The 25,065-nt window shown below is 52.8% G+C and overlaps 1 protein-coding gene across 1 annotated transcript; it reads left to right on the top strand.

Moving 5' to 3' along the window:
- The first annotated feature begins 78 nt into the window (after positions 1-78).
- LOC122552377 (glutamate--cysteine ligase regulatory subunit-like) lies at positions 79-25,065 on the top strand. Its single transcript, XM_087983210.1, has 7 exons — positions 79-407; positions 13,069-13,140; positions 15,361-15,454; positions 18,177-18,233; positions 19,714-19,916; positions 21,886-22,000; positions 24,549-25,065. The coding sequence occupies exons 1-7, from the start codon at positions 285-287 to the stop codon at positions 24,725-24,727; spliced, it is 843 nt and encodes a 280-aa protein (XP_087839336.1). The 5' UTR covers positions 79-284; the 3' UTR covers positions 24,728-25,065.

Genomic DNA, 25,065 nt, shown 5'->3' with positions numbered 1-25,065 from the left:
TGACTGAGTGCCCAGCAGTGAGTCCCACCCACTGGAGCGGACTGTTCAGTCCTTAAACTCTGTGCTTTCTTCTGGCTGGCTCCTCGTCTGTATTTCCCCTGACGTGGGTGTGCCTCAGTGATGTCTTAGAGCAGGAATTCCCTGTTTATAAACCGATTAGAGGAGAGGAATTACTTGTGGCTCTACTAGTGTTTGAGGAACTCTGTTAGAATCAACACAGCTGAACTCACTCAGATAAAAGCCAGCACCTCCAGCACTTTCCAGAAAGCACCTTGCCGGCAAACATGACTGAAGACAAGAACGAAATCTTTAATCTCGAAGATATGAAAACGATCAGTGTATACACGGGTAACGTGGTGAGGTGGTGTGGATCAATGAAGAAGTGTCCAACGTCAACAGCTCAGGAGGTAGTACATTTATCTCTGTCATCTCTTCAACCTGATTTTCTAGGGGGATGTGATTCAACTGAGGGGAGACAATGGCCTAGGGGTATTATCGCTGGGCTGTTGACCCAGGAACCCAGATTCAAATCCTGCTCACGGGAGATGATGGGACTTGAATTCAATATATTAAAAAAATCCGGAATTAAGGGTATAATAATGGCCATGATTCCATTGTCGAAACAAACCCATCTGACTCACTAATATGGAAACTACCATCCTTACTGGTCTGGCCTACGTGTGGCTATATAGATGCAAGTTATTCCATGATAAAGCTACCCTTTAGTGACCAGCAATCTGGTTGACACTTAATTGCCCCTCTAGGCATTCAGGGATGGGCAATAAATGCCAGTATAGACAGTGACGCCCTCATCCTGTGAATGCATAAAACAAATTAAATAGGCTAAAGGGCCTTCCCCCTTCAAAACTGCCTTCTTCCCAAGGACACTGTAGTATGGATATAAATCGATGCAGACCAGTTCAGCCTGAAGGATATGATCCACATATCCTTCAGCTTCTTTTATTTAACTTTATCAGAATGTCCCCAGTGAGCAGACCCAGCTCCCATTGTCTACATCCCTGGTTAGGTCTATGGTATGGGGGTCCACGAGACTGTTATTTTTTATGGCTCTTGTGGGCTCAGTGGTTATCACTGCTGCCTCACAGCACGAGGGTCCCAGGTTTGATTCCAGCCTCGGGCGACTGTCTGTGTGGGGTTTCCACATTCTCCCCGTGTCTGCGTGGGTTTCCTCCGGGTGCTCCGGTTTCCTCCCACAGTCCAAAGATGCGCAAGTCAGGTGAATTGGCCATGCTAAATTACCCATAATATTAGGTGAATTAGTCAGAGGGAATTGGGTTTGGGTGGGTTACTCTTCAGAAGGTCAGCGTGGACTGGTTGGGCCGAAGGGCCTGTTTTCACACTGTAGGGAATCTAATCTAATGCAATGGTAGTGTTCCACCCTCTGAACCAGGAGGCCTGGGGGAGGGGAGTGGGAATGAAGGGTGTGGAGGTTGGGAGTGGGAACAGTGAGGGATGGGAACGGTGGGGTTTGGGAGTGGGAATGGTGAGGGTTAGGAATGGGAATGGTGAGATTTGGGAGTGGGAATGGTGAGGGTTTGGGAATGGGAATGGTGAGGGTTAGGAATGTAAATGGTGGGGTTTGGGAATGGGAATGGTGAGGGTTGGGAATGGGATTGGTGAGGGCTAGGAATGGGAATAGTGAGGGTTAGGAATGGGAATAGTGAGGGTTAGGAATGGGAATGGTGAGGGTTAGGGAGTGGGAATGGTGAGGGTTGGGGAGTGGGAATGGTGAGGGTTGGGAGTGGGAATGGTGAGGGAGTGGGAATGGTGAGGGTTGGGAATGGGAATGGGAAGGTACGGGAATGGTGAAGTTTGGGAGTAGGAACGGTGGAGGTTGGGAATAGTGGGATTTGGGAGTGAAAATGGTGAGGTTTGGGAGTGGGAATGTGGGGATTGGGAATGAGATTGGTGAGGAAGTGAGGACTGCAGATGCTGGAGATCAGAGCTGAAAAATGTGTTGCTGGAAAAGCGCAGCAGGTCAGGCAGCATCCAAGGAGCAGGAGAATCGACGTTTTGGGCATGAGCCCTTCTTCAGGAATCGTTCCTGAAGAAGGGCTCATGCCTGAAACGTCGATTCTCCTGCTCCTTGGATGCTGCCTGACCTGCTGCGCTTTTCCAGCAACACATTTTTCAGAATGAGATTGGTGAGGTTTAGGGTTGGGAATGGGAATGGTGGGAGTTGGGAATGGGAATGGTGGGGGTTGGGAATGGAATAGTGGGGGTTGGGAGTGGAATAGTGGGGGCTGAAAGTGGGAATGATAGCGTGAGTGGGGACGAATTGGGCTGATGGGACCCCCATTAGCCCCTGGAGCTATAATGTTGGAGTGACAAGGACCAAGGCAGTAACAGCAGGTCAGATTACAGGAGCGGTATTCCTATTTTGACAGACCTTGGCTCCCTCAGCTCTCCCGAACAGTTTCCAAACCTCAAAATAGCAGGAGCTTTGGGAAGCATCACACCCATGAGTGCTGTTGAACGGGAGGGATCGGAGGTTCATTGTGTAAAATTAGACTGTCCCTGAGCGAGGGGAAGAGTGAGATAAAGTAGCCATGGTGGAAAGAAGAGCAAAAAGTGGAATTCTCGTCTTAAAGATATTTATCTCTTACCGCGTTGTGACACACCTCTGAAGCAGCTGGGACTTTAATGTTGGCCTTCTGTTTCAGAGAAAGGGCCACTACCATGCAGAGCGAGGGCTGTCTTTCAGACATCTTCCTGCTCGGCAGCAGCGCTGATTACCATGTGGTTTGTAATTCAGAGTAAAGCCAACAACATGGGTTCACTTCCCAAACTGGCTGAGGTGACCCTGAAAGACTCTCCTTCTCAACCTCTCCCCCTCGCCTGAGGCCTGGTGACCCTCAGCTTAAATTCCCCAACCAGCCATCACTGTCTAACAACGGGACAGTCTTGTGGTCTGGTGGGGCTATGGCAGGGTTTCACCTGTCACCTCCATCTTTGTCACACTACAACCGTCCCACTCTAAGTTCCACACTGAACGGGAGTTTGCACATTTAGAACGGCAGAGAAAAAGTGTCAAAAAAAAGGACAAACATTAAGAGCGGTATCTTTGCAATACCTCTGACCTTAGGAAATTGACATCAGTGACCAATAATCAATACAAGCATTACCACCACTATTATCAAGCTAGGAGCGTTTTGTTCCACTTTAGACTTGAACAAAAGTTTTCTTGAGTAGATTTGTACATTAAGGGTATCAAATTCCATTTTGCCTTGGAGTGCTATTGATTATTGTGCTCAGGCAATGTTTGACCAGATGTTAATTGCATCTAGTGGGGTTGGTTTAGTTATCCCTGCCACTTTTCTGTTCCAGAGATGACTGCACAGTAATTGGACAGTACGTCATTATGTTGTAAAGATTTTTAACACTGAATAAATCCAATCAAGTAGAAAAATATTTACCAATGGTCGGCTGAGTAAGTCTGGAATAATTGGCAAGAGAACGCGATTTTAAATCCCTCTGTGCGGTTGGTTAAGGATTTTAACTCAGTTTGAGAAGAATGTAGGAGATAAACATGTTTTCTATTAAAAGTGAGCATGAGGTTCTCAGATGGTTGTGGAAAAGATATGCTCATTAATTTGTATTAAGACAGAAATCTGTAACCCATGCATGGGCTGGACCACACGTGATTCCATGCCAATGTGGTCAGCTTGTACATAGCCCTCAAAGTACTTGATTTGATTTATTGTCATGTGTACCTGAGCACAGTGAAAAGCTTTGTTTGTAAGCTGTACAGGCAGATCATAGTAGTCAAGAATACAGAGATCATAGGGAGTTTGGACAGAGTGAGGCACACAGGTTACACTGCACAGGAGGTATACAAAGCAAGCTCACCGTTATTGGAAGCTAGAGGGTCCATTCATCAGTCTGATATTGGCAGGGAAGCTGTTCCTGAAACTGTTGGTGCATATGTTCAAGCTTCTGTATCTTCTGCCTGTTGGGGGAGGTTGTCGGAGAGCGTTAATGGGGTGGGAGGGGTCTTTGATGATGTTGGACTTTGCCACCAGGTCAGCCCCATGGGCATCATACAATGAGTTCCCTGATTGGGGCTGTTAATCTGGTCCAATCAGGGAATCCTGGCTGACAGAGATAGACAGGAGGGTCATGTTCAATCTGGAGAGTATGTGTGAAGATTCGTCATGAAGAATAGTAATGAGTGGAAGCTCCCTTAACCTTTTATTAAATTTGAAGCTATAAAGTTTTGTGAAGTTACTGTGCTCTTGGGGAAAAAAAAATACACAGGAGGTTAGTACTACCGCAGTGAGGCAGTATTGTGGGTTAAGAAAAAATAAATAAAAAAAATAAAAAATAAACAGGAGATTCACTGGCCACTTCCTTTCAAGAGCGTCAGAGATACTGACATCCTGACAGCTGGTTCTGAGGGAGCTGGATTTAAAAAAAGCAACAAAAAATAAACAGGAGGTTAGCACTACCTCAGTTAGGCAGAAGTGTGGGGGTAAAAAAAGTTTTTTAAAAAATGGGAATGCAGGGATTCAGTTCACTCTACAAAAAAAAAGAGAAAAAGTAATAATGAACAGGAGGGTCAGAGGTTCTGTTCACTCTGAGAGCTGGCTCTTGAGGGAGCTGGATCAGTGTGTGCGCGTTCAAGGACTCTCCTCCATGACTGTGTCTGAGAGGAAGGGCACTGTCCCTGGACCAGCTGCCCCACATCGAGAGAGCTCTAGGGAGGAAGGAGGAGGCTTTGAGCCCTGGGCCTGCTTTTGGAGCTGCAGCCTGGGCCTCACCCAGGTGAAGGGAGTGTTGCTACTGACCTGGGGCCCACTCCCACTGCTGGTCTCTGGGATCCAACCCTGACCTGCCTCAGCTGCTACTGCTTGGGGCCTGCCTCACTGCTGCTGCCTGGGACTAAATTTTGGGGCTGCCTGGGACTTGCCTTGGGGACCCTCCCCAACAGGTCTGCCCCCACCGCTGCGACCAAGGGCCTACCATGGACTCGCCTGAGGCCGGTCTCCACCATTGCTGCCTGGGACTTGCCTTGGGCACCTCCCCAGGACCTCTGCTACTGCTGCTGCCAGAGGCCCACCTCCACCACTGCTGCCTGAGGCCTACCAATATCCAGCAGCAGAGTATGGCGAGCCCGAAGGTCGCAGGGCCCAGTCGCACCAACGCCGGGGTAGCCACTGCCTTAGGCTCGGCTGTCCCAACCCCGGCTGCAACCGCAACCCCCTTCAGGCACCTGACTAAATGCCTGGGGCTAAAGGCCTATCCCCACCCCAACATGACTATCGAGGCCTGCAGCAAGGCCATGGCTAGTGTGGTCGGCCCACTGGCCATTGTCGCTGCGGCCCGGATGTACGGGAAGGCCGTCTTTTTCCTCAAGACCGAGCAGGCGGTCCACCTGGCCGTGGTGAGGAGGCTCACTGTGGGCGGGACACATTTGCCCGTCGACCCTCTGGAGGTTACGGCCCAGAGGGTCGTGATCTCCAACGTCCCGCCCTTCATTGCCAATGAGCCCCTTCTTCCCCACCTCACCACCCTGGGGGAGATCCGGTCAGGTGTCCAACCGCCCCTGCTCGGTCTTAAGGACCCCGCCCTCCGACGCCAGGTGTTCATCTACCTGGCCCCGGAGGTCACCGAGGGCTCTTTCACCCTCCTCCACGAGGGCACGGCCTACCGCGCCTTCTGGACGGCATGCAGTGCCACCTATGCCATGAGGTGGGGCACATTAGAAAAAACTGCCCCACCCAGAAGGCTGCCCAGCCCACACCAATGGCTGATGGTGGTGCCGCCGCACCCACTCCCCTTCCCCCAAAGTCAACACCACAGGCCCCAGCACCAGGGGCTAAGCCGGAGGCTTCCAATGCCTCTGGCGGGGAAGTGGGTGAGCATCCGGCCGGCCAGAAGGCGCTCAGGAAGACCTGACGCGTCAGGCCCGCCCACGGGGAGACCACCCTAACCCCTTCCCCAACACCTAGCCCACGACCTGCCCCGTCCCAGCAGGACAATGCCCCTGCGGCCGTGCCAGCGTTGCCCCAGCGCGAGAACCCTGACTACCAAACCCGTACCTGATCCTGACCCCACATCCACCCCCCCACCCCGATACAGAAACCCCTGGGGCTTCAACACCTGGCCTGGGGGCGCCTGAGCCTGAGCCTGAGCCCAAGCCCTGCCTCACCATGGCATTAACCTGGTGGAACCACCGCTGCCCCACCTCCTGCAGCGACCGTGTCTCTGGGCCCCAGAGAGGGAACTAGGCCCCTGCCCTACCCCACCCCACCCCGCCCACCATTACCTGATAAACCAGGAGCGGGGCAGGAAGTGTCATGGCTGACCCTGGCCACACCCCCTGTCTTCCCCCAGCCAATCGTATTCCGGGAAAGGCTGGGGTGGCGGGACCTCGGGCCCCATGACCACCAAGGCGGGCGGGGGGGGGAAGGCCCATAAATTCCCCGCGGTCTCTCTGGGGAAGAGGCACTGGCCCTTGGAGAGGAGACAGATACTCCAGCAGTGTGCCGGTGGTGCTGCTGCCCCTCTCCAGGGGACGAGCCAACGGTGCCTCTCGACTGTCCCGCACTGCGGCCCGATCTACCCAAACCCCCAGGGGCTACAGCAGGGCCTCCTGCTGCCTCAACTCCTCCGGCCCCTGGGGAGGACTTTAATAACCACACGGGCCGTGGTGCGGGTGACAATGGAGGACCCTCTGCTGGGTCGTCGAGCGGTGGAGGGGAGGAGGGTGTTATCCTCGCTCCTCCCTCCCAGACTGTTTTTCCGGGGGCCTTGTCCCTGGGGGATGACCTTTTCCTGGGGGATGACCTTTTCCCCGAGGAGCCGGGCGTCCCGGTGTCGGGAGAGGAGCGGGGCCCCGAGCCTCTGCCGCCCGACGACCCGAACTCGGGGCGTTCCGGGAAGGGGTGCGCCGAGGAAGGTACCGCCGGTGACCCTGGGGGTGGGGTCACCGGGGGTTTGAGGCCGGTTGGCGGCGCCGGACCAGCCCCCATCCTCTCGGTGGGGGAGGGGTCGGTGACCGAGGGCGACCTCCCGGAGGAGGGTTTGGGATCGGTGGCGGACACCGGGGACGACGCGGACTCCGTCTGCAGTGACTTTTTCGAATCCCAGGTGCCCCCCACCGATCTCCCCCTCATCCCCCTCGAGGAACTCCGGGAATTTGTCGAGGAAACTCGGAGTCGCCGGGATAGAGCCCAACTGGCGCTCGACCGCTGGAGCTCCTTTGAGAAAGCTTACTGGTCGACCCTCGCTGCCCGCCAGGCGCCTGGGCTCGACATTAACGAGCGAAAGCGAGTCAGGAACTTCCTGGGGGCACTCCTGGTGAGGGCGAGGGACTTCAGTGCCCCTCCCTCGACCTCCCTGTAAATATATACACGGGTTTGTTAATTGTACCGGTGGTGGTTGCACAAAGCTTCCGCCATGGAGACGACTATAGCCAGCCTCAACATCAACGGCAGCAGGGAGTCGCAGCGCAGATTCCAGACCCTCTCGGTCCTTCGGGACGGGAGGTATGCGGTGTGCTTCCTGCAAGAAACCCACACTACCCCGGGAGACGAAGCCACCTGGCTCCTGGAGTGGCGAGGGGGGGGGTCTACATGAGTCACCTCACCCGCAGATCGGGCAGGGTGGCTGTCCTGTTGGCCCCGCATTTTCAGCCGGAGATCTTGGGGGTCAGGGAGCCAGTGCCAGGCCGTTTGCTTCACCTGACGGTTCGGCTGGGGGGCGCGGTGCTTCACTTGGTGAACGTCTACGCTCCCCTGGCCGGGCCGAGGCAAGCGAGCTTCTTCGAAGAAGTGTCCGCTCATCTCGCTTCCATCGACGAGAACCAGTGCGTCGTCCTCGGGGGAGATTTTAACTGCGTCCTCGAGGGCAGGGACCACGGCGGTGCCCGCACTGGCTGCGCGTCGGGGAAGAGGTTGGGGGACTTGGTCAAGTCCTTCGACCTGGTGGACGTCTGGCGGAATCTCCATCCCGACTCCATCACCTTCACCTTCGTGAGGCCTGGGGTCGGAGCGTCCAGAATCGACCGCCTGTACGTTCCGCGGGCGTACGCCTCCTGTTTTCCGAAGGCCTCCACGCGGCAGTTGTCGTGCACGGACCATCACCTGGTGTGGGCGGAACTCCTTCCGTTCAGCGCCAGGCTCGGCTCCGCGTACTGGCACTTTAACAACCTGCTGCTGGAGGACGAGCGGTTCCGGGACTCGTTTCGTCGTTTCTGGGCCGGCTGGAGAAGGAAGCGGGGAAGCTTCCCCTCCCTCAGGCTATGGTGGGACGTGGGCAAGGCTCACGTCCATGTATTCTGTCAGGAGTACGCGAGGGGGTCGACGAAGAGGCGGAAATCCAGGATCGGGGAGTTGGAGAGGGAGTTGCTCGACCTGGAGTCACGCCTCGGTCAGCCCGACGCGGACCCGGCCCTGCGCGGGGTGTACGAAGAGAAGAAGGCCGCGCTCCGGGACCTGCAGCTCGTCGGGGCTCGGGGCGCGTACGTGAGGTCGCGGATCCAGCTCCTCCAGGACCTGGACCGCGGCTCCCCCTTCTTCTACTCGCTGGAAAAAAGGCGTGGCACCCGTCAGCAGCTCCTTGTGCTGCTGGCCGACGATGGGTCCCTCCTCTCGGATCCGGAGGGCGTCAGGGCCCACGTCCGAAACTATTACACGGCCCTGTTCTCTCCGGACCCGTCCAGCGAGGATGCTCGCAGAGTTCTGTGGGAGGACCTGCCGCAGCTCAGCCCGGAGGACGCCGGAAGGCTCGACGCTCCCATCACCTTAGAGGAGCTGACCGGCGCCCTCGACCGGCTCTTGAGGGGCAAAACCCCGGGGCTGGACGGGCTGACTGTGGAGTTCTTCAGGGCGTTCTGGGACGTCCTGGGGAGCAACTACGCACAGGTCCTGGGGGAGTGTCTAAATGCCGGAGAGCTGCCGCTTTCTTGGCGCAGGACGGTCATCCCACATGATTCACCCGGACCAGTCGCCGCAGAGTGTCTGGTTAAAGTTAACGGGTCCCTGACGGCGCCCCTTCGCTTCGGGAGAGGAGTGCGTCAAGGCTGCCCCCTGTCCGGCCAGCTGTATTCCCTGTGCGTGGAGCCTTTCCTGCGCCTCTTGCGGAGGAGGTTGTCGGGGCTGGTTCTGCGCGGCGCGGGCACGGGGGTGGTCCTCTCGGTCTACGCGGACGACGTGCTCCTCACTTTCACCGACCCGGCTGACCTGGGGAGGATGCGCGAGTGCCAGGCCTTGTACTCGGCGGCGTCTTCCGCCAGGATCAACTGGGCCAAATGTTCCGGACTACTGGTCGGCCCGTGGCGGGTGGACTCTCTGCCGGAGGAGTTACGGGGGTTCAGCTGGAGTACCACCCATCTCCTCTACCTGGGGGTCTATCTCAGCCCGGCTGAGGAATCCTGGCCGGCCAACTGGCAGGAGCTGGAGGCCAAAGTCTCGGCTCGCCTAGGCCGCTGGACAGGACTGCTCCGAGTGCTATCTTACAGGAGTCGAGTGCTGGTCATAAACCAGCTGGTGGCCGCCATGCTGTGGTACCGGCTGGTCACTTTGGTCCATCCTCCTGGCTTTGTCGCTGACATCCAGAGAACGTTGGTCGATTTCTTCTGGGACAAAAAGATGCACTGGGTCGCCGCGCAGGTTCTGAGTCTCCCTATTGAGGAGGGCGGTCAGTCGCTGGTGTGCGTCCGCACCCAGGTCGCGACCTTCCGCCTTCGGACCTTGCGGCGATACCTTTACGTCGAGCCTCCTCCTAGGTAGTGCGCCCTGGCGACGTATTTTTTCCGCCAGGTGCACAACCTCAACTACGACACGCAGCTCCTGTTCATCGACCGTGACGGTTTGGAGGTCGCCCTCAAGACGCTGCCTGTCTTTTACCAGGACCTGATCACTGTCTGGAACATGGTCGAATCGCGTCGCGCCTACCCTCCGGCTGGAGTAGCGGCTGTCGTCAGGGAGCCGTTGCTCAGGAATCCGCACCTCCGTACTCGCGGGTTCGAGTGGCTGTCGGAGGGGAGGGCCGTGACAGCGAGGGTGACCAGGGTCGGGGACGTGCTGGGTACCGGGGGCCTGGGCTGGACGCTGCCGCAGGACATAGCGAGCAGGGCAGCGGTAGACGTCCCGTACGTGGTCACCGCCATCCAACGCCTTAAAACGGCGGTGCTCGGACCCGACGTAGTGCACCAGTTGGAGGACACTCAGGTGTGCGGTGGGATCCCGTCCGCGCTCACCCCAGCCCGGACGGAATTTCACATTGGCCCCAAGGTCCCGTACTTCCCGCGGGAGCCTGTGCCCCACAACCTGAGCTGCCTCCGGAATTTTAATTTTGTTTCTTTCAAGGATGTGAAAAGAAGGGCCCTGTATACACTGCTGCTGCACACCATCCACCTCTTCTCCCTCATCCACCGTCCGGACATGCCTTGGCGTGCCCATTTGCCACCGGGCGGTGGGGTTCCCCAGTGGAGGGCTCTCTACGCGGGAGTCCTCCCCCTTTCTCTCGGGGATCTGGGGTGGAGGGTGCTGCACGCAGCGGTCCCCTGCAACCGCAGATTGCGGTGGTTCACGGACTCCCAGCCCAACTGCTTGTTCTGTGGCGCTGTGGAGTCCGTGGACCATGTATATATTGGGTGTGGGCGTTTGCACTCCCTTTTTGATTTTCTTAAAAACCTTCTCCTCTGCTTTTGGCTGCACTTCAGTCCCACGCTCCTGATCTTCGGGCACCTGGTACGGAGGAAGGAGGGCAGGTCTGAAGACCTCCTCGTGGGTCTGCTCCTGGGCCTGGCCAAACTGGCCATCAACAGGTCCAGGCGGCAGGCCGTGGAGGGGGTCGTTAGGGCCGACTGCCTGCCCCTCTTCCGCAGTTACGTTAGAGCCCGGGTGTCCTTGGAGATGGAGCACGCGGTGTCGACCAACACCCTGGAGTTGTTCAGGGAGAGGCGGGTGCCACAGGGAGTGGAGTGCATCATTTCCCCCTCCAACTCTATTTTGATTTAATCCCTGCCCTCCCCTTCACTGTTTGATCACACAGCACTGCCCTTTGATGTGAAGGACACTGTTTATCACTGGCCACTCGGGTGTTTCCTTTCTTCCTGGTGGTGGAAACTGAATAAAGATTTGTGTACCTTGTGTCTTTCACTGTGTCTCACACCTGCGCGTACACCCACACCCACACCCACACCCACACCCACACCCACAGTTAGGTGATAGTGTGGGGGGGGAAAGTAAATAGGAGAGTCAGACAGCCTGCTGACTGAGAGCTGGCTCCTGAGGGAGCTGGACCAGTGTGTGGGCGTGCCCTGAGCTTCCCCAGGAAACCTATGTACCATGCTCTGGAAAGGAATGGGTGTATAATGAAGGCTTGGTGATGATTTAGAACCCAGAAAGGCAGTTCGGACGGTGAGTCTCTGCCAATAAAAAAAGGGCGCTTGTCTTCAGTCGCATGTTTGGTCTTGCGAATCCACACGCGTGAGCTTTGGCACGCAAACGTGTGTGGACAGGTACCTCATCATCTCGAGAGTCAGCTGCGAGCTGTCCCACCTGTCAACTCGTGGACAGGGAAAGAAATAAAGGAGAGCAACGATTCAGCATCTCCAACCCACTCCGAGAGTCGGGCCTTCTCACCCACACCTCTGCGCAGTAAGCTTCACCAACCAGATGCAGTGGGCAGTGTCCCCACTTCATGAGCCAGTGGTGTCCCAGTTCAAGGTCCCACCTTAGTCAAGAACGATTGTGTTCCTATCACTGGCCAGAGGTGAGGGTTGACTTGTTACCCCATTCCAGTGCGTGTTCATGGTGGTCAGCAAGAGTGGGACAGATTCCTGGTCACATTGAGGAGCTTCGATCATCAGACTCCATGCCACCAGACCTAAACATGGATGCCCCAGCTACCTGGATGTCTTGGGGGCTCAGTTGGTTTGCGCCAGTCTGGACAAGATGGGCCAAACGGCTCAGTTTCCATGCTGTATCATTAGTATAGCTGGAGGGTCCCTGTAGCTCGCAGCTGCAGTGAATTCAGACTATGCGCCCTTGAATCGTGTGGGGAGGTTACAAAGAGTCAGGTCTGCCTTTGGCCAGAATATCCAATGGGAGGGAAAGGAAGACTCCTTCATTGAATTGAATTGAATTGAATTTATTGTCACGTGTACCAAGACACAGTGAAAAATTTTGTCTTGCCAGCAATACAGGCAGATCATAGAGTTAAATAGCATAGGTAAGTAAATAATAGGTAAACAGCAGCAAAAACACAGGTACAGGTGAATGTTAAGAGTTTGTGAGTCCATTCAGTATTCTAACAACAGCAGGGTAGAAACTGTTTCGAAACTGGCCTGGTTCGTGTGTTCAGGCTTCTGTACTTTCTCCCCAATGGTAGAGGTCGTAGAAAAACATTGCCAGGGTGAGATGGATCTTTGAGGATGGCCTTTCCTTGACAGTGGGCCTGGTAGGTGGATTCTATCGATGGGAGGTTGGCCTTTGTGATTGTCCGGGCCGAGTTCACCACTCTCTGTAACCGTCTCCCATCTTGAACGGTACAGGGAAGAACATCAGTACATCAGTAAATGTTTGTGTGTGCCCATCGATATTTCCCAATCCACCTGCTCAGAGATGTTATTACACACCTCCGGGGCAGGTGGGACTTGTTTCCAGGCTCTGAGGTAGTGACACTATCATTATGCCCCAGGATCCTCCTGTGTGCTGAGTATGTGATTATACTTTTGGAGACTAGTTCCTTTGCAGGCATGTTGACATAGAGTGAGGTGGATCCAACATGAGCTGGATGGTCCAAGGACCATCCTTGGAATTATATCCCTCAGTCTATTACACCAGGTTTGTGTTATTGACAGAGCTCTGGGCTCCACTTCCTAATTCACTCTATCTCTTTCTCCTTACTTACTTGCCCTCCTATTGACCAAGATTCCAATTATATGTCCCCATATCTCGCAAAGGGTCTCCACAAGCCAGCGGTGCTTGATAATGCCTCCTGGGACACTGAACATGCTATATAAATGCAGGTTGATGTTGTTACTCTGGGGTGGCCCATCTCTCCACCTTTCGCTACCTCTGATCTCTTTTCCAGGTCCTGGATTGTCTCAAGGCTGCTTTGTGTGACTGGGGTTCAAAGTGCAACTCTGATCGACCGGAAGGGAAGGTGAGTCTTCATCCTTGGCTACCATGCATCCCAGGCTCTGCTCAGAACTGCAGTGACCTCTCGGGACGCTGTGTTCCGATAAGACGCAATGTCAACGTAGGAGAAATCAATCTGCCCTCACATTTTAGATTAGATTAGTTTCCCTACCGTGTGGAAACAGGCCCTTCGGCCCAATAAGTCCACACCGACCCTCTGAAGACTAACCCACCCAGACCCATTTCCCTCTGACTAATGCATCTAACAGTACGGGCAATTTCCCATGGCCAATTCACCTGACCTACACATCATTGGATTGTGGGAGGAAACCGGAGCACCCGGAGGAAACCCACGCAGACACGGGGAGAATGTGCAAACTCCACACAGACAGTCCCCCAAGGCTGGAATTGAACCTGGGTCCCTGGTGCTGTGAGACAGCAGTGCTAACCACTGACCTTCCCACCTCAACACCATAATCGCTGCCCCCACTTTAGTCTCATTGCCAATTGTTTATTGACCCTCATTGGGATGGGTCATTATTGGCAAAGCTAACGTTAGTAATCCTTCCTTCCTGCGATTCACACCTCATCGTTTACTCCCTTACTTGGACAAATAAGCTGGAGCCTCTGGCTGGGAATATCTCAGGCTTTGTACCTGAGAGATCTTCATCTTTTGGGTCCCCCCCCGTATCTGAGGAAGGATGTTCTGGCAAAAGAGGGAGTGCAGAGAAGGTTAACCAGACTGGATTCCTGGGATCAGGATTAGAGTGGTGCTGGAAAAGCTCAGCAGGTGAGGCAGCATCCGGGGAGCAGGAAAATCGACGTTTCGGGCATAAGCCCTTCATCAGGAATGGGATGGCAGGACTGACATAAGAAAACAGACTGGATCAGTTTAGGATTCTATTTGCTGGAGTCTTGAAGATTGAGGTGGGGGTGATCTCATAGAAACCTGTGAAATGCTAACAGGCCAAGACAGGGGGAACATGGGAAGGATGTTCCCGATGACCATGTAGAGTCAAGAACCAGCAGGTCATGGTCTGAGGATACAGGGTAGGCCATTTGGGACTGAGCTGAGAATTGTCTTCGCCCAGCGAGAGGGGGGAGGGGGGGGGTGGTCTGAGGCTTTCTCTGCTACAGGAAGCAATTGAAATCAAAGCACTGAAGATTTGTGAGAAGGAGTTAGATATAGTTCTGAGGGCTAAAGGAAGAAAGGAGAACAGGGGACTGAGTTGGATGGTTAGCCATGATCCTGTTGAATGGCACACCAGGTTTGAAGGGCCGGTTCTTGTTTTCAGTGTTTAATCTCTCCCGATCATAGATCTCCTCTGTTTCCCCAGTGGATCGCTGCCAGTCTCAGGCCCACAGCTGGGAAAATTGAATCAGCCACGATCCTATTGTATGCCTGGGAGGGCTTACCACAACTAGACACAGGAGGGGTGGACCTGAGAGAAGTCATTTCCCCTTGACCCTTGACCCTGCCTTCTCCACCCTCTGATCATCAGCTCTCACGCTGATTGGTGGAGCAATCGATCACTGAGCATCCCTTGACGACATTTCATTGGCTCACCCCTAGCCAGCATTGAGGGTCCACCAGCCTTCCCTGATTGGATAGTGGACCTGTTCCCTGGCCTTGGATTGGCTGAGATGTTGTAAAGAGACCAGAGGCACCTGCAGTATTTGGCTTTCACTCCCACCCCTCTGGGGCTCACGTTCCACCTCTCAATGGCGTTGGCTGTTTCTTGGGTATATTTTTAATCTCTAAGCCACCTCATCCTCCCACCCGGTTTAATGCCGTCTGCAAGCTCAGATAGCTGGGCTCCAAGCACTGAGCGCTGTGCTAAGATCACCAAAGTCCCACTCCCTCATTAGAGAGAGGGGTAACTGTTTAAACCTGGGGCTCACCACACCTTAGGGAAGGGGTGAGGTTGAGATGACAGGATGTTCACAGCCACCCCAGCAGACATGGGCATTGAACCTATGCTGTCAGAGTCACTTTGACCATCACAATCCAGTCATCCAGCCAACTGAGCTAACCGATCAATCACTGCCCATCGCTCACAAAAAGGCCTGTTTATTTCTAAGCCTCGTTTCCTTGTCTATCTCTAACCATGAGTAAGAGAAAGACTAAAGATAAGAATTCAAAAGCATTCGATCTCTTTATTTGGTTGGTTGTTATTCTGTTTAACATCGGTTTAGTTATTAACACTGCCTTTTTATTTATCTCCCGCGTCTCTCTACTGACCAGTTTCACCAGGCGTTACCCGAGCACCTGGTCTGTAACCTGATTCAACCGACAGAGAGGATTGACCCTGATGAGAGAGAGGATATCCGGATATCAGGTAGGTGCTCCATCAGGGAGAGGCACTGTCCGCCTAGTTACAGAGCTCGCGAATCAAGGGCTGCTATTGACAGGGACAAGAGGCATTCCATCCACTGAGCTAACCATTAACACTGGGCAAAGGTGAAACACATCAGGCCTCCATCTTCAGGAGGAGTGGCACAGTTACCATCAGAAATGGGAACAGGATGAGGCCATTCAGCCCCTCAGGCCTGCTCTGCCATTCAATAGGATCACCGCTGATCGTGCCCTTTCCCTGGAACCCTGGATTCCCTGAATGGTCAGGAATCTATCTCATCCTTAAATATACAGAAGGGCTCTGCCCCCACCGCTCCCTGTGGCAAGGTGTTCCAAAGTCTCCCAGCCCTCAGAGAGAAGATGTTCCTCCTCAGCTCAGGCTTACATTGGTGCCCCGTGATTCTGAGACTGTGCCCCAATCCGTGACTCTCCCTATCACTGTCACCTCCTCCAGCCCCTACATCCCCTCCCTATCTCTGTAAACCTCCTCCAGCCTCTACATCCCCTCCCTATCTCTGTAACCTTCCCCAGCACCTACACCCCCTCCCTATCTCTGTAATCTCCTCCAGCCCCTACACCCCCTCCCTATCTCTGTCACCTCCTCCAGCCCCTACACCCCCTCCCTATCTCTGTCACCTCCTCCAGCCCCTACACCCCCTCCCTATCTCTGTCTCCTCCTCCATCCCCTACAATCCTTCGCTATCTCTGTAAACCTCCTCCATCCCCTACACCCCCTCCCTATCTCTGTCACCCCCTCCAGCCCCTACACCCCCTCCCTATCTCTGTCACCCCCTCCAGCCCCTACACCCCCTCCCTATCTCTGTCACCCCCTTCAGCTTCCTGATTTGATAAACCTTTATAAGGTCACCCCTCAGCCACCTGCACGCCAGCTGAAAAAGCCCCAGCCTGTTCTGTCTCTCTGTATAACTCAAACCTTTCAGTCCTGGTCAATCTTTTCTGAGCCCTCTGCAGCTTTACGATATCCTTCCTGTAACAGAGTGAACAGAACTGGACACAGTTGGTCAGAGAGCAGCTTAATGATGGGCCAAGACTGATCACTCCTTCAGTATCCTGACTCTGAAATCAGTACAGCATTGAAGGAGGCTGTTCGACCCATTGTGTCTGTCCTAGCTTCCTGAAGGAGTGGTTTGTACCATTCACTGCCTTCTCTCAGTGACCCTGCATGTTCTCCCATTTCAATTCCCTGATGACATCCTTAGTTGGGACCAGTCCCTCCCACACTGTCAGGTTGCACAATCCAGGCCCCAACACCCACTCACCATGTGGAAATGTCTCTCGGTGTATCTCACTAATCACACGACACCTACAAACCCTCCTCCTCCACCAACAGGGACAGATCCTCCCTCTCTGCTCTGCCCAGGTTATTGCGGTTTAGAACACCTGAGATCAAATTTCCTCTCAACTTCCACTTCTCCGAACCAAACTGATCCAGTTTCTCCAACTTATCCGTACTCTGATGCTGAGAGGGTGTAGGGGCTGGAGGGGGTTACAGAGATAGGGAGGGGGTGTAGGGGATGGAGGAGATGACAGAGATAGGGAGGGGGTGTAGGGGATGGAGGAGATGACAGAGATAGGGAGGGGGTGTAGGCGCTGGAGGAGGTGACACAGAGGGAGGGGGTGTAGGCGCTGGAGAGTTTACAGAGATAGGGTTGGGGTCTAGGGTCTGGAGGAGGGGACAGAGATAGGGAGGGATGTAGGGGCTGGAGGGGGTGACAGAGATAAAATCATAGCGATGTACAGCATGGAAACAGAACCTTTGGTCCAACTTGTCCATGCCAACCAGTTATCCTAAACTAATCTAGTCCCATTTGCCAGCACCCGGCCCATATCCCTCCAAACCCTTCCTATTTATATACCCATCCAAATGCCTCTTAAATGCTGTAACTGTACCAGCCTCCACCACTTCCTCTGGCAGCTCATTCCATACACGTACCATCCTCTGCGTGAAAAAGTTGCCACTTAGGTCCCTTTTATATCGTTCCCCTCTCACCCTAAACCTACGCCCTCTAGTTCTGGACTCCCTGACCCCAGGGATAAGACTTTGTCTATTTATCCTATCCATACCCCTCATAATTTTGTAAACCTCTATAAGGTCACCCCTCAGCCTCCGACGCTCCAGGGAAAACAGCCCCAGCCTGTCCAGCCTCTCCCTATAGCTCAAACCCTCCAACCCTGGCAACATCCTTGTAAATCTTTTCTGAACCCTTTCAAGTTTCACAGCATCTTTCCGATAGGAAGGAGACCAGAATTGCACGCAATATTCCAATAGTGGCCTAACCAATGTCCTGTACAGCCACAACATGACCTCCCAATTCCTGTGCTCAATACTCTGACCAATAAAGGAAAGCATACCAAACGCCTTCTTCACTATCCTATCTACCTGCGACTCCACTTTCAAGGAGCTATGAACCTGCACTCCAAGGTCTCTTTGTTCAGCAACACTCCCTAGGACTTTACCATTAAGTGTATAAGTCCTGCTCAGATTTGCCTTTCCACAATGGAGCACCTTCCAATTTTCTAAATTAAACTCCATCTGGCACTCCTCAAAGATAGGGAGGGGGTGTAGGGCCTGGAGGAGGTTACAGAGATAGAGAGGAGTGCAGGGCTGGAGGGGTTGACTGAGATAGGAATCTGTTTACTTTAATTGCTTGTACTTCCTGACCTCATATTTCTCCTTCCCACAGCCAAACTGTTCATCTGTCAATCTGACTTAAGGATTGTTAAGGAGGCGGTGATGTGTGGTAAGTGAGATTGCCAGTTGGGAGAACCATAAGAGAGGGGTCTGTCCTCTGTCTGCTTTGTGTGTCTGGGACTGTCAGAGACATTGACATTACAACTGAGCTCTTTACTATGAATTTCCCAGAATCTGCAGGATTTGCCTGAGATTTCTCTTTGAGATGCTGTTGATAACAGTGTACATGGTCAAGACAATGTCTCTTCAGCCTTCCCTCCAGAGTTGAGCACAGGGTTTAACCTCCCTGTCCAGTGCACTGCTGGGAGAGGGCTACATTGCAGCTGGTGCTGGGAAATTATACCAAGGTATTCACCCACAGCTCCCATCCAACTGCTCCTGGATAACAGGCAGCAGAGTCACCATCTCAATGTGAACCCAGAACTCGCTTTTACCCCTGGGCCGCATTCATGACCTGACACCTCTTCACACCGGGCCCTTTGCTGTGTCTGGGATCCTGCTGTGCACAGGCGGGCTACTGTGGTTGCCTGGGAAAACGCAGAGAAAAGGTCGTGGATATGGCATAAAGTTCTGGTGTGCAACCTCTCTTGTCCGGTGACCGTTACCTTCAACGGGCTGAATGGCCTCCATCGGGCCAATCATGACTCCTTGAGGGTCCCTCAGCACATGTCCCAGATCCTCGCTGAAGGTTGGAAATGGTTCTCCTGTTCCAGCACCTTATTGGGCCAGCAGTGCTCCCTCCAACCTCAGCCTCCATGAGCATCCTCCTCAGCTGTGGGTGCTCCGACCCCAGAGGAATCCGCTGCCACTCACCTTAGCAATCACCCTGTGTTGTGCGGTTGCCAGCAAGTCCTTGGAAATCTCCTCCTAAATGTATCAAGAATGGTGGGGGGAGGGGTTCAGTTACAGATTCTCCCCCTCAGCATGGACCCCCTCCAAATGTAATTCTGGTGGGTCCTAAACTCTGGTGTTCACTGTCAAAATATGTGGTGCTGGAAAAACACAGCAGGTCAGGCAGCATCCGCAGAGCAGGAGAGTCAATGTTTTAAGCATAAGCCCTGTTCACCATCCACCAACGTGCAACTTCCCTTAATCTCAGGGGTCTGTTCACCATCATCATAGAATCCCTACAGTGTGCAAACAGGCCCTTTAGCCCAACGGGTCCACACCGACCCTCCAAAGAGTAACCCAGCCATTCCCCTACCCTTACCCCTGACTAATGCACCGAACCTGAACACAATGGGCAATTTAGCGTGGCCAATTCACCTGACCTGCACATCTTTGGATTGTGGGAGGAAACCGGAGCACCCGGAGGAAACCCACGCAGACACGGGGAGAATGTGCAAACTCCACACAGTCAGTCGCCCGAGACTGGAATCGAACCCGGGTTCCTGGTGCTGTGAGCCAGCAGTGCTAACCACTGAGCCACCATGCCGCACAGGTTGGGCAACTAAAGATCCAACTGACTTGTGATTCCAAATTCAGGAAGCGTGGAATTACAGAGGGCCTTTTTCCCTTTCCAATTACAGCCTGCTCGGAGCTCGGGGTCAGTCAGCTGGATTCGGTCATTCTCTCAGTTGTGGCCCTGTCGGAGGAGAACCGGCCAACTCTGGAGGACCTGATGCCTTACTGGAAGGAACTGGAGGTCTTGGTCCAAGGGCAGAAGGTTGCATCCATCGGAGTCTCAGACTTGGACCGGGAAGTGCTGGAGGCCTTGTGCCAACACGCTCAGGTATGCTCCCCACCCCTACACCCCACACACACCCCTCCCCACTCACCCCGGTTTCTCTTCCGTCACCATTCTCCCGAAGCCTTGTTGCATTTACAGCTCCCCAATTCCTTACCTAGGTGGATATACTCCATCGCCGGTGAGGACTTCAGTCAAAGCTCAGCATGTGTCCCTTTCCAGAGTGTAAACCCTCGCCTGAGCGTCCCCTGCATTACTGAGGGAGTGCTGCACTGCCAGATATGCTGGGTTTCTGATGAGGTGTGAAATCCAGGACCTCCTTGGCCTGAGTAATGATGCCACTAGGAGATGAACAGCCACATTCACCTTGACCAGTGTTTGTTCCTCTCTCAACATCGCCAACAGAGTGAGTGATCACATCACCGTCTGCTGCTGCACTGTCCCTTCATTAAACATCGAGGATTCCAGAATGACAGACAGAGCCACCCACGTCAGGCTGACTCCAGGTTCAATCCCTGATCTGACCGCACTGTTCATCAGGTGCAATGGCAGCCGCAGAACCAAAACAGCTTAAAATCGTTGTGTCTCTGTGTGTGAGTGAGTGTATGAATGTGTGTGACTGTCTGTGTGAGAGAGTGTGTGTCTGTGTGAGAGAGTGTGTGTCTGTGTGTGTGCGCACATGTGTGAGTGTATGTATGTGTATGCATGTGTGCCTCACTGTACATATACGTGTCTATGTGGGCAAGTGTGTGCACGTGTGTATGTATGTGTGTCTGTGCATTCCTGTATGTACATGCAGATGCATATGTGTCCATGTGTATGTATCAGTGAGTCTTGTGCATGCATATATGTGTCTGCGCATGCATATATGTGTGTGCAAGTGTGTAGAGTGTTATGTGTTTGGGAGTGTATAGACAGTGGTGTGTGAATGTATAGTGGGTGTGCACATGTATGTGAATGTGTGTCAGCAAGTGTGTAAAGTGTTGTGTAAGTGTTGGTGTGTGTGGGTGCATGTGTATGCATGCCTGTGTGAGTGATTGTGTGCTTGTGCGTGAGAGTGCGTGTGTGTCTGTGTGTATGACTGTGGATGTGTGAGAGAGTGTGCATGCATCTGTGTGTGTGAGGACTGTTTGTGTGTTTGCACGAGTGTGTGTGTATATTTGTACATGTGTGTGTATATGCATGTGTGTCTGACTATGCATATGCCTGTCTATGTGGGTATGTGTGTGCACATATGCGTGTGTGTCTGTGCATGCATTTGTATATGTTCGTGTGTATGTGTCGACGAGTCTGTGTGCATGTATGTGTGTCTGTGTATGCATATATGTATGTGCGTTTATGTAGTGTGCATACAAGTGTGTGTGTGCAAGTGTGCAGAGTGTGTTGTGTGTGGGAATGTGTAGTGTGTGTGTGAACAAGTGGGGTGAGAATGTGTAGTGCTTGTGCACATGTATATGAGTGTGTGTGTGTGTGTATGTGACCAAGTATGTAAAGCTTGTGTGAGTGTCTGTGTTTGTGTGAGCGTGTGACAGAGAGAGGGTGTGTGTGTGTGAGAAAGAGAGAGAGAGAGAGAGTATGTGTGTATGTGTATGTGTGTGAGTATGTAGTGTTGATGTGGACTGAGATTCAGTGTAACACATGTTGTAATTGAATAAGCCTGCATATTCTCTCTTATCAAGTCCCCACTCGGAGCAGGAAATATTGAATCCATCCACACCCTCTGTCAACAGGAAGGGTGTGAAGGCAATCAGAGAGGAGCAGATAAATATGAGAGAAATAAATCCGCAGAGAGAGAGAGAGAGAGAGAGGATAGAGACTGAGTTAACATTCCTCACGGAAAAATTCTTGAAATATTACCTCTCTTCCTCCACCCACAGAGACTACTGCTGAGCTTCTCCAGCACTTTTGATTTCTCTTTCAGATCTCCAGCGTCCACAGTATTGTAGCTTTATCAGTCACATCGAATCCCAATGTTTTCAGCTGCCTGATCTAACCCGGATATTTTTACTCCCAGGTACAACCCAGCAGTAATCAGGTGAACCTGGCCTCTTGCTGTGTAATACCACCTGACCTGGCTGCCTTCGCCAAAGACAATAATATCCAACTGCTGACCCATAATGACCCCGCAGGTAAGCTATCGGTCTGTTCAGGGCTTTCTCCAGGCAGTTTCTACAATGATCTGAACAATATTCCAGGCCGTTGGCTCGATGGATTGACTGTTAGAGGTGGAAATTCCTGCTCTGGTTCTGATAGCCATCAACATGTGTCCCCCTTGACAGAGTGGCTCGGGTTCAAATCCTACTTGAGTGATCCAGCCCCCGACAACTCAGGGGGAGAGAATTCTACAGACCCAATTGAGAGGGAAAGGTAGTACTCCATATTAAATATGGACCCCCCGGTTTTTAAACAACCTCTCCAAGTCTTAGCCTCCCTTAGAAGGTGAAACAGTTCAGAAAATGGTTCCGGGGGAGCAGAGAGGGGGAGGAACTTAGATATCAAGGACTTGAAACACCATAGTGTCCAAGCTGCAGGCTGAGTAGGAGAGGGGGGGGGTTAGAATAGAATCTTTACAGGGCAGAAAGCAGTCACTTGGCCCATTGAGTCTGCACTGACCCTCCAAAGAGCATCTCAACCAGTCTCACACCCCCAACATAGCCCTGCATGGCTTTTATTTTAACTATTGCTAACCCATATATTACAGGGCAGTTTAGCACGGCCAGTCCACCTAGATTGTACATCTTTGGACTGTGGAAGGAAACTGGAGCACTCAGAGGAAACCCACACAGACACGGGGAGAATGTGCAAACTCCACACAGACAGTTGCCTGAGGCTGGAATCGAACCTGGGTCCCTGGTGCTGTGAGGCAGCAGTGCTAACCACTGTGCCACCTTGTGGCCATTTACCCAGTTGGGAAATGAGTGTAGGGAGGTGGGCACAGTGAGGGTGGGCAGCTTGGACAGCGGTAGTGGGAGTGTTGGGGTGCGGCCGGGAGAGACAGAATTGGAAGCCTGAGGTAGATCCTCCAGAGAGGTGGTGGGACTGGGTTGAGGGGGAGGGGGTGCTGGGTCCTGCTGGGACAGACAGCAATCTCCAATCAGTGGGCAGGAATCTGCTCACATGATCAGCATTTATAACCCATCCCCCACTGCCCACGACTGTGTTCTGGGGCCGTGAAGTGTCCACCCCATTTCCTGCGGGTCTGGAGTTACATGTAGGCCAGGACAGATTAGGGAGGCCAAGATTTCCTTCCCCATTAGTGAACCCAGGTGAGCATTTACAACATAATAATAAAACAGGGAACAGCTGGAGATCCAAAACAGAAACAGAAATTGCTGGCAAAACTCAGCAGGTCTGGCAGCATCCGTGGATAGAAAGCAGAATTAATGCTTTAAGTCTGTTGACTCTTCATCAGAACTAAGCAGTTGCAACAATGGGTTTGCAAATTTATTAATTGAATTTAACTCAACATTTATGAATGAAATCTAAAGCTTAGCAGTCCCCTGGGCGGGATTCGAAACGATGCCCCACAGAATGTTAAGCTAAAAATCACTGACTTTGTGCCATTGCCAGTACATCACCATCGCCCCTGGTGTTGTCTGAGAGATGGCTAATTGGCTGCTGTTTGCCCTGGGATACTGTGCAGCTTTGAAGGCAGTTCAGAGAAGGTTCACTCGACTGGTTCCTCAGGGAGTAGTTTGGTAGGAAAGGGTTGGTTCTGTAGTCATTGGAGTGTCGGGGGGATCTTAGTGAAACCTGGAGGACGCTGAGTGGGCATGACAGGCTAAAAGACAGAGTCAGAGAGTTTCTACAGCATGGAAAGTGGCCCTTTGGCCCATCACCTCTGTGCCAGCTGTTAAAATCCATTTGTTGCAATCTGGGCGATTTTTGGGTGGCTCCGTGGTTAGCCCTGCTGCCTCACAGGACCACAGACCCAGGTTCGATTCCACCCTCTGGCAACTGTCTGTACATCCTCCTTGTGGGTTTCCTCCCACAGTCCAAAGATGTGCAGGTTAGGGTGGATTGGCCATGGGGAATACAGGGATAGGGTAGGTCTGGGTGGGATGCTCTTCAGAGGGCCGGTGTGAACTCGATGGGCTGAAAGGCCTGCTTCCATCCTGCCGGGATTCGATGATTTGACAGCCCAAAGCCAATCATCCCTCCCCCAGCCCAAGGACTACAGTCAGTATCTGCACAATAAAATCAATAGCTTTTTGCTTTAATTTAAGAGGAACTCAAATCTTTAATTGCCTCAAATCGAAGCCAAACACAGCATAAACAGAACTCCGAAACAGACACTGGAGAAACTCAGCAGGTTTGGCAGAACCTGTGCAACGAGAGGGGCAGAGTTCAAATTCCGAGTTGGGTACAACTCATCACCTGCGCATTGTTGTTTTCCCCCTGGTTATTGCTGTTGTCAATGGAGATGATCCTCCTATTCCTGGAGACTTCCTGGTCAGTCCCAGAAAGTTCCCAATCAATAGGAATCCTCCTTTAGAAATGACAGTCACATCACATGTCAGAAAATCAATGGGATCAAACTTCCCCAGAAGAATGCAAGAAACGCCACCCTACAGTGGGGTGGGGGGGTGGGGGGTGGGGGGAGAGCTGGGGAAATGCTACAAACAGTGAATCTTTCATCGAGAATGCAGATTTACAAAAGTGGTCTCATCCGTCTAGATATCCTCCCAGTGGGATCTTTCCAGCAAGCCCTGCGTACCAGTCTGCAGGACCCTCGTGCTGATGAGTGGGTACCACATTGGATCCTTCGATACTCAGCGGTCATTAAGGAGAGAGGAATCATCAAGTCAAAGGGTTACATGGTCCATGCTGAGAAACCAGCTGCAAGACACCAATGAAGTTGCCTTAAGGGCAGTTGGATTTGACGCTGCCCCAGTCTGGTTCTGACTCACTCACATTCGGAAAGCTTGGTGCACAGGAAGACACAAGCTAGAATCAGCCCTGAGAAAGGACATTTGTGAGAAATGTCATTCTCCCCTCTCTTTCTTTAAGACTTGGCCCTTATGTTTTCTTTCTATGACCATTTACAGTTACCGAAACTGCATCTCAAATTGTTTATTGCAATGGACGCATCCACCGAAAGCTGGTTGCTACAACTCCAATCGAGTGTTATGTTGTTAATCAGACTCACTAGGTTGCCACGTTATGGGATATTAAAGCAATTCTTACATTTCTA

The sequence above is a fragment of the Chiloscyllium plagiosum genome, unplaced genomic scaffold (genome assembly GCF_037043375.1).
Source record: "Chiloscyllium plagiosum isolate Xiang-an unplaced genomic scaffold, Cpla_swu_hap1 HiC_scaffold_45, whole genome shotgun sequence".
NCBI classification, from domain to species: Eukaryota; Metazoa; Chordata; class Chondrichthyes; order Orectolobiformes; family Hemiscylliidae; genus Chiloscyllium; species Chiloscyllium plagiosum.
The sequence above is the reverse complement of the archived record's forward strand: the minus strand, read 5'-3'. Positions and strand labels throughout refer to the sequence as shown.